General features: G+C 40.6%; 1 protein-coding gene across 3 annotated transcripts in view; it reads left to right on the top strand.

Moving 5' to 3' along the window:
* The first annotated feature begins 358 nt into the window (after positions 1 to 358).
* nadkb (NAD kinase b) overlaps positions 359 to 9,302 on the top strand; it is a 12,248-nt gene continuing 3,304 nt past the window's right edge. Inside the window, exons 1-8 of one of the 3 annotated variants that reach the window (XM_034886718.1) lie at positions 359 to 589; positions 3,055 to 3,342; positions 3,454 to 3,537; positions 4,119 to 4,248; positions 6,058 to 6,166; positions 6,647 to 6,732; positions 7,574 to 7,676; positions 7,873 to 8,051. In XM_034886718.1, coding sequence (XP_034742609.1) covers positions 3,056 to 3,342; positions 3,454 to 3,537; positions 4,119 to 4,248; positions 6,058 to 6,166; positions 6,647 to 6,732; positions 7,574 to 7,676; positions 7,873 to 8,051 — 978 coding nt within the window. In that variant the 5' untranslated portion in view covers positions 359 to 589; position 3,055. Of the gene's footprint in view, positions 590 to 3,054; positions 3,343 to 3,453; positions 3,538 to 3,609; positions 3,815 to 4,118; positions 4,249 to 6,057; positions 6,167 to 6,646; positions 6,733 to 7,573; positions 7,677 to 7,872; positions 8,052 to 9,302 lie in introns of those variants that run through there. The other 2 variants (XM_034886719.1, XM_034886720.1) reach the window with 2 other exon arrangements.

Below are 9,302 nucleotides of genomic sequence, written 5' to 3' on the forward strand. Positions count from 1 at the left end.
GCCTTTTTATTTTGTTAGTTTAATAATTGATTATACTTAAACACTGTATATAATTTTTTCTTTTTTTTATCCGATTCCCTGAGGTTTCATTTGTGGTAGACAAATTTTAATCTGGTTTTATATTCAAAACATCTAGCGTAGGCCTAGCCTACTGTATGTTTTATGCTTATATACATATGTCTGTTTTTGTGAAGCACTTTGCTGCAAAACCTGTTTTATATAAAAATGAAAAAAACAACAACAACAACAACAGCAACAGATGTATCCAGTTCTTTTGGTGCCACTGTGTAAACATAAATGTAGTAAGAGAACGTGTGTAGATCATGGATATTTAAAGAAGGGTGGGTACGACACCAAACATGGCGCTGTTCCTTTAAACACCGGTCCTGCGCAGAGATCAGACCGCAGTGAACCCTGTCCATTGGAAACATCACTTCCCTCTCTGTCATGGATGCATCCATTGTCAGCTTTTAGAGTTAGACAGCGCTGTCTGTCTTTAAATAACGTTACACGTGTTTGTAGTGTCTCAACCCAGTCGGTCGTTAATTAAGTAGTAGCGACGTGAGCATGTTTGCTTCTTTCTAACAAAGTAAGGCTTTGTTTCTTCCAGAGGTTAGCTAGCTAGTTTTGCTTGGTAACGTCCGCTGTCAACAAGTCAGTGGTTATCTAGCTAAAAGCCTTTAGATTATCTCACGTCTATCGGTTAGCTAGTCGGTTGAGTTTGTGTGAGACCAAGGAGAAGTTCGTTTTTATGTTGGACATTATTCGGTTTTCTCAGACACAATGTCAAACACCAAACTAACTTCACCCAGGTGTTAGTTAGCTAGCTGCTTATTTAGCTACGTGTGGTGTGTTAAAAATACGCTTAGCGTTGTCTTCCTAAAGCTTGGTCCAAGGTCAAATGTGTAATCAATACATTGAATTTTGTTTTTCCTTAATTTGGTCGTGAAAATGTTAATGCTCAAAAGAAAGTTCTAGTTACATTTTAGACCTTGGCTTGATATAGGTTATATACGTCCGTGGTTTGATTCCCCCCATATTTCATTAGTTACGCTAGCTAGTGAGATAGTAAAAGTCATGTTTGACTGTGTTTTGTAGACACAGACAGTAACGTTAAAAGCAAATCAATATAGCGTATCGGTTTGCTGTAGGACAAACTAACGACTTCCAGGTTTGACAGGAATCCTTTTGAACCCAAAGGAGACACACTCTTCTCCAGCCGTTGAGCATCAACGATTAGTCGACTAATCAACCGACAGTAAAATAATCGCAAACTATTTTGTTAGACGATAACGTTAGTCTTAAAGGAACACGCCACCGTTTATTGAAATAGGGCCTATTATGGTCTCTCCAAGCTGTAGATAGGGGGCCAATGCATCATTTGTCTTGGTGCATTGTTTTAGTTCGGTGCAACACCCGGCAGCGCTGCCGCAGAGATTGATTTGGGACTATATTGGGTGGAAGCACAGTCGAAGCACTGCTCCATGGTGCAGAGATATCACTCAGCATCTCTGTGTGAGTACAGGTCTAATATGGGTCGATCCAATCCATAAAATAACCAGTTTATTGGGTCAAGTCTGCGTTTTTCCTATTTGACTATCACACAGACAAAAAAGTCTACGACTGCAGGATGCCTCACGTCCTCGGGCTGTTGAGTGATTGCAACCTTATCCTCCCCTCGTTCTATTTCCAAAGCACGTAGCTTATCTTCTGAAAACTCTAGTTAGTAGAGGTATACTTTTAGATCTTGAATGTCTGAGAAGTCATCCTCTTCGTCTCTCACAAAATTTGCCATCTTCATTACCAATCACTTTCTACTGAAGGAAAGATGGCTATTCACACCGGGTATGTTGACGGACGTTGGAGGGTTTAAGGTGCTGTGCATGTAGCAGTGCTTTGGCTGCACTGCCACCCAATATAGTCCCAAATAAATATCTGCCTAGGAAATCAGGTAGTATTAATCTGCATAGCTAATAGTACTAGTTGTGAATACGCAGGCCACGAGAAGGTTGTTGTTGATTTTTTGTTGGCTCACTTTTACTCACAACATGCTAACCGGCAACATAGGATTCCATTCACTACGCTAGGCTAACTAGCGGCGCTGCTGCTGGTGTTGCACTGGACTAAAACAATGCAGACACTGAGAGAAAAAATGCCTTGGCCCACCTATCTCCAGATAGGGCAAGATTTAAAATCCAAAAATATCCAATTTTCAAGATATCAAATATAGAACAGTTGCAATAATAGTTCTAATAGTTGCAGCTGTAGTTTCTCATATTAGAGAAACTACAGATAATGTAGATAGCTAAATTTTTAGTGACTGAAAACGATTTTTTGATTGTAATATTCACATGATAGTGGCAACAGGCTACTCAAACAATAGGCCAATTGATTCTCATTTTAGTTTAGTTGATGATTAATTGTCATAAAAATAATTGCAATTAACAATGTATCTGTTTTTTTCTGTTAATTTTATGCCACATAGTGGTGCTGTTGTATTTGACTTTGCAACTAGGCCTAAATCCATTCTTTACATTTAAATGGATGCTCATAGATATTATGCAAATGTTGGCAAAGTAGTGTCATTTTATCTTTTAATAGTTTGCTCAAACAATGTTTGACGCCTTTCTGTGCTGCACAGATTTATTTTTAACAGTTTGTTCTACAACTGTTGTATGGGCTGACCTATTCTATTTAATTTGCGTTTCTTTTCCGGAATTGCTCAGGTGTTGCAGGAGATTCTGCCAGATGGATTTATTTTCAGTTTCCTTCCGCATTCTTTGTGTTGGAATTTTCATTATCTTGCTTTGTAAGCAACAAATACAGTCTCTTATGTACAGCAGTATGATCTAGACAACCAAGCTCTCTTTTTAAATGTGTTTTCCCCCCTGATTTTGAACCTTGTACTCACGTAGACACCTTATTTACACAGTGAATGGAAACACACCTTATTTACTTTGTATTTGTTGCGGCATTTGTAACACTGGCCTTAAATTCCCTTGTTTGTGGATCCGACCATTATGCAACAGATGTTTCTGTGTTGCATCCTTACAGAATGGAGAACTCAAAGACAGGTCCGTCATCGGAGCACCTGGGAGTGCCAGATATGGCGCGGCCCTCTGCACCCCCTGGTCAGCTGTCAGAGTCAGCCAGGCCCTCCAAACCCCGAGAGCAGCCGCCCAAGTCACCAAGGAGACGGCGTAAAGGGACGAGGTCACTGCGACGGGGGGGTGATCATGAACAGCTGCACTGGGAGGTCGAGCGGCGGAGGTTGCCTGGCCAACACGAGCATTTGGAGCCCTCTGGCTCAACGAGTGACACAGCGGAAAGCTCTCCTAAGAGGTTTGCACTGCAGGTTGTCAGCTGGTCTGCCGTGCCACGGCCACAACTCTGTTGCCTGGGACATGCGGTGATAATGTTTTGACCTGTCCTCCTCTTTTTACCTCCTCACAGGAGAGCCCACTTTCTACATGGACCGTATCCAGCCACTCACTTTGGACCCAAAGCCTGTATTCTTCCCAACCCAACTTCAGTCATGTAAGCATGAGGGTTGAATTTTGTGTGTACACACTGGCGAATACTATTTACACAGAATAACAGAACAGTGAAGCTTGTGTAACTGTCTGAGATAAGATAAAATGGGAATGCTGTGATTGGATGTTACATGAAATGGGATTGCTAACAGAACAGACCACAGATGCTTGTTATCACCTGGTCTCATGAGTTTTTCCTTGGACTTGATCTGGAAACAGACAGACAAAATTGTCTGCACAATGCCTGCGGTCTGCCACGTAAAGGAGGAGAGAGACAAATGGTAAAGAGGAGAAAAAAATATATATTTATTTTAAATATTATGATGTTTGGAATTTGGACCTAACTCCTACAGACGTAACATCAAAGTTTCATTCAAGTTAATGAATGACTGCAGCTGTAGATCTACCTTTTACTTCACTCAGAAGATGAGCGTAACATTATTTGAAACTTGTTCAGTAAGCTGAATTAAAGTGACAAGACAAAGTGATTATGTAACAGTCAACTCTTTGGTCTGTTTCGGTACCTGTCAGGTACTGATGGTGTCTCTGTTTACTCACTTATGTGTGTTTGTTTTTGTGCCCCAGGCACATCCAGGACCCAGCCAGCCAGCGGCTCACCTGGAATAAACCACCTGTCAACGTGCTGGTCATCAGGAAAATCCGAGATGAGAGCCTCATCGAGCCTTTCAAAGAGATCTGCAGGTTTCTAGTGGAGGTACAGGCTAAATGGGATTTAAAAAATTTAAAAAAACTGTATGAACTGAACCAAAGAACAATATTTACTATGCAAATTATTAACATACCTAAGTAAAATAAATAAATAAATGTAACTCTTGTTTTTTTCCTTTTTATAAAGATTTTTTGGGCATTAGACCTTTAATGACAGAACAGCTGAAGAAGTGAAAGGGGTGAGAGAGGGAGGTAGGACAAGCTGCTGTCAAACCCTGGGCCCCTGCGTTGAAGAGTAAACCTTTATATATGGGTGCCTGCTCTACCAACTGAGTTATCCGGGCACCCATAACACTTGTTTTCTATGTAACAAAATAGCTTACTGTTAAAAAACCCACAAAACTAAACTGTCTTGACACACTAAACTCTTTCTTCAAAGAAACTGTTTTAAAATGTTCTCAATCCCGAAATAAGCAAACAGATGGTGGCGGGTTGTGGTTTCAGGGTATCTGGATGTCTTAAAGTCTGAAAAATCATTGAATCCCGTTTTCCGCAAAAAGGAATTATAAATTCTTAAATTTATTTTATAGAAGTCTTTAAATATTTATTGAAAAATCTCAGTCGGATCATATTTGTCCAGGGAAGAGAAATACCCCTGTGGGATTGTTGCAACAGTAGGCTGTTTATTCCTTTTTGTAGAGTTTCAGTTTGCGCTGATCAGAATCCTATCGCACACTCACTACATCCAGCTCCAGTAGCCATAGGAAGCTCATCGTCTTATGATGGGGAAGCGTAATTTTTAGCATTAATAGTAACAATAATGATACCTTTTATTTAAAGGCGCCTTTCTCGGCACTCAGAGACACCGTACAGGGTATTCATACATTAAAAATAGCAAAAAAACTAAAAAAACAACTATGCAACAAAAACAACAGAAAAGGCAGAGCAATAGACATTCAAGAGGAATAGGCAGTTTTAAACAGATGTGTTTTGAGTTGAGAATTGAAATGGGGGAATGAATCAATGTTTCTGAGTTGAGGTGGTAATAAGTTCCGGAGACGGGGAGCAGAGCGGCTGAATGCTCTGCTCCCCGTGGTGGTGAGACGGGCGGAGGGGACAGATAGGTGTATGGAGGAAGAGGATCTGAGGAAGCGGGAGGGAGTGGGACGCTGGATGAGATCACACAAATATGGGGGGGGGCGAGGTTGTTGATGGCCTTGAATGCAAACATGAGGACTTTAAATTGGATACTGAACATCACCGGGGTCCAGTGGAGCTGTTGGAGGACAGGAGTGATGTAGTGGTTGGAGGGGGTTCGAGTTATGATGCAGGCAGCTAAATTCTGGACCAGTTGAAGTTTATGGAGGGGTTTGTGAGCGAGAACGAAGAGGAGAGAGTTCCGGTATTCTTGGATACTCATGCATCCATCCATGTTTTGCTGCTTAATCCAGTTCTAAATTATATTAATTTGACTCATAATATCATTAGGAATTATTGTTATATACTGCTAATTACTGAAAAACGTGGTAAGAAAAAATTATTCTAGGGCATATTGTCCCTCATTGTTCTCCATCATACTTTGCCTAGAGAGAGAGATTTTGTGCACGCGTTGCCCGTGCTGGGGGAAAGGGAGACCTGCAGGAAGACGTCTCACTTTGCAGTGCAAAACAAGCTGTCCTTTGTGTGACAGGACTGTCAAAAAATACCAGCAAACCCATGTATTTACATTCCATACAACCAGTGACTCATTAAACCCCACATGTTTGACGTACGCTCAACTTCATTTCAGAAAGTACTTTTAAGAGATGTCTGTTTGTTTTGGCTGCTGGCACTTAAGCATGTCTTTGTGTATCAGGAGAAGCAGATGATGGTGTACGTGGAACGCCGGGTTGCAGACGACGCTACACTGTCAAAGGACGAGGCATTTGGCTCCATCCGCAATCAGCTCTGCACTTTCAGAGAGGGTGAGACTCAACAATAGCAATTTTAAAAATAGAAATTTCAGCTGTAAAATGCTATAACTAAAGGTACTCATTCTAACGACTTTATGTAAGGGGTATTTAGATTTTGTGGTGTTTCCAAGTATAGAATCTTATTTTGCTAATTTACCAGTAACAAAATTGTCAAGATGAATCTAGTGTTCACTAGGTGTCCTTGAAAATGGTATCAGTATTTCCTTTTCTGTACCGGAGTACAGTATTTAACGGAAATGTTCATTTCTACCTCTGCGGCCAAATATTAGTTTAGATCGCATTAATACTTTACAAAACATTTGGTAACACTTTGCTGGAGGGTATCTTCATAAGAGTGACATGACACTGTCATGACACGTGAAACCTAACTTTTTCTTGCATTCTTGAATAAAAATACAGTATTATATTTGTAGGATGATTTTAAAATGAAAACAATATATTGAGTTTATTTGTGCTTTTGTCTGCCTGCAGGTTATGATGATATCTCTGACTGCATAGACCTGATCATCTGTCTGGGTGGAGATGGCACTCTGCTCTACGCCTCCTCTCTCTTCCAGGTAATCACACTTTTATTGGCTGATCACTTCAGACAAGCCGAACCCACCCTAACCCTTAAACATTGTATACTACACATACAGTAAATAATTTTAAAATGTGAACGGCACTTGTTTTTTTTAGCTCCATCTAGGCTGAATCCTTGGCAGCAGCGCAGATTCAAATCCGACCACCACCCCTTTGATGTGTGTCTTTCTCTCTCTCTTGCCCTCCTGATTTATCTGTACTAGCTTATAAAAATGCAAAAGCCTAAAAAAATATTTAAAAAAAAGTAAACTATACTACAAATATTTGAGTTTTTATTCCCCGTAAATCAAATCAAAGAGAACTTATTTCTTATATCTTGTCTTTTGGGACTTGCACTGTCAAATCGAAAATCTCAGTTAAAAAAAAAGATTTTTCAAGACAGGAATTTCTGTGAAACTAATTAAAAAAATTGGCTTTTTAAAGTTGCAACCAAGCAGTGTCCTGCAGTGCTGAAAAATGAAGCCAGCGCAGCAGCTCAAAAATTGCAGTTCCTCAAGTGGCTACTTGAGACTGGCTACAAACTGTACGCTTCAGTCAGCCCACCTTGGCTCCATCTTGTCTGTGATTCTAAAACATTTGAGGCTCATAATTAAGTATCCTAAATATTAAGTTTACTGTACAATTGCTCATAATAAGCAGTTTCGTGAATATACTGTATTTCTTTAAGATATACCAATTTTTAACACATTAAAAAAAATTACACTAATAAAATCTGTTAGTATTGTGTTCTACATGTAGTTTAGTAAACAGATGAGATGATTGTGTTGAGAGAGTTAGACAGATTGCAGATGTGCAGACTGTTTTTCTTCTCTGTAGGGCAGCGTTCCTCCGGTTATGGCGTTTCACCTCGGCTCTCTGGGTTTCTTGACGCCTTTCAAATTTGAGTCATACAAGACCGAAGTGGCCAAAGTGTTTGAAGGTAGAGAGGATCTTTTCATGAAATATTGGTCTAATGTACAGTATGTGAGTGTAAACACTAATTTTCTCCTGAAGGGTCAAACGTGAAAATCCATTGTGCTCACGTCTTGACACAATCAGTACAATAAGTAGAATATGTGTATGCAAATGCCACCGAGGTGCTTATGTTTGCACGTATGACTGTATGTGGTTTTCAGGCAATGCAGCCATCACTCTGCGCAGTCGTCTGAAGGTGAAGGTGGTGAAGGACATGCTTCAAAGAACAGGCCAGGAGTCGTACAGCAGAGAGCCACAGCAGCTGCAGCAGGAACACAACGGACTCCTTCCTCATGGACACACCAACAGCGAGGCCGGCAAGGTGACCCTCCAGCTACAGGTGAGAACAAAGAGGCACAACAATACTTGCTGAGAGGAGAGAGACCAAGTGCCCAAAAACAATACACAAAGCAGGGTAAAGATGCAGATTGCAGCCCCCTTTTTACTGCAGGAAATTTTTCAGAGGCCCAGGAACTATTTCAGGATCCTACCTGTATTTTAACCAGAGGACTTAATATAGGATCCGCCATAAATTTAGGTGCTAAAAGAGTCCCTGCTCTGAGGCCCGGAAACTATTGCGGTAGAGTTTGGAGTCTGATTGGTCAAACACCAAACCCTTGGCTGCTCCAACTTGTGTACAGCTTTATTCACACCATAAGGGAGTACTGGGTGGGACTAGAGTCAATATTAGAATGACAGTCATTTCTGCTGAAGTTTATTGACCTTACCTCACCATATTGACTTTACCTGGTGGGGGCATTGCAGAATCTTTCACAGAATCTGTAGTACATTTTCCATTATTATTATTACTATTAATATATAGCATAGAGCTGATACATTCTTTGTCAAGATATGGTTGAATAATGTTCCAAGGACCTTGAGTGCCGCCTGGCCTATAGATCTCTGGAAGAGTTAAAGCAGCCTGTTACATAGAGAACAAGTCCATAAAGTCCTTGCGCCAATACTCAGTGTGTTGTGTCAATGTTTATTTGATGAGCATGCAGCACCTTGTATGGCAACCTCGGCCAGTGTATGAATGTGTGTGTAAATGGTGCCTGTACTATGTAACGCACTTTGAGTAGTTGTTAAGACTAGAAAAGTGCAATATAAATGTAGTTATTTACATCTTCAAGAATGTAAGATGAAGAGAAAGTATGTATGTGAACAAGCTCAGAGTAAAGCAAGTGACAGACAAGCAAACGTTAACTCTCCGTGCCCGTCCTTGATTCCATTCATTCATGACACGCGGAAACATCAGTTACACAACTGTAAATACATAAACAGGATAAGTCTGTGTTGTGTGAAAATTGCCTCTCAAAGGTTTTTTTGTTTGTTTTTTAATCACTTGGACTAATGTGATTAATATTTATGGTGCTTCAGATGAAGTGGAAATGCAAACAAGGATGTTTAAAGGGACTTTAGTTCCTAGTTGAGTTCCTCTGATTCAAAGTTCTTACTCGAAAAAGGTTTGTGTGATTGTATTAGGTCCTCCTTGTTACTGTTCACACAACGAAAATCATGCTGTAAGCCCATAACGATGATGGAGTGTGTGTCTGTGTCTGTGGGGGGGGGGGGGGGGGGGGGGGGGGGG

This window comes from Etheostoma cragini, chromosome 12, assembly GCF_013103735.1.
Source record: "Etheostoma cragini isolate CJK2018 chromosome 12, CSU_Ecrag_1.0, whole genome shotgun sequence".
Lineage (NCBI taxonomy): Eukaryota > Metazoa > Chordata > Actinopteri > Perciformes > Percidae > Etheostoma > Etheostoma cragini.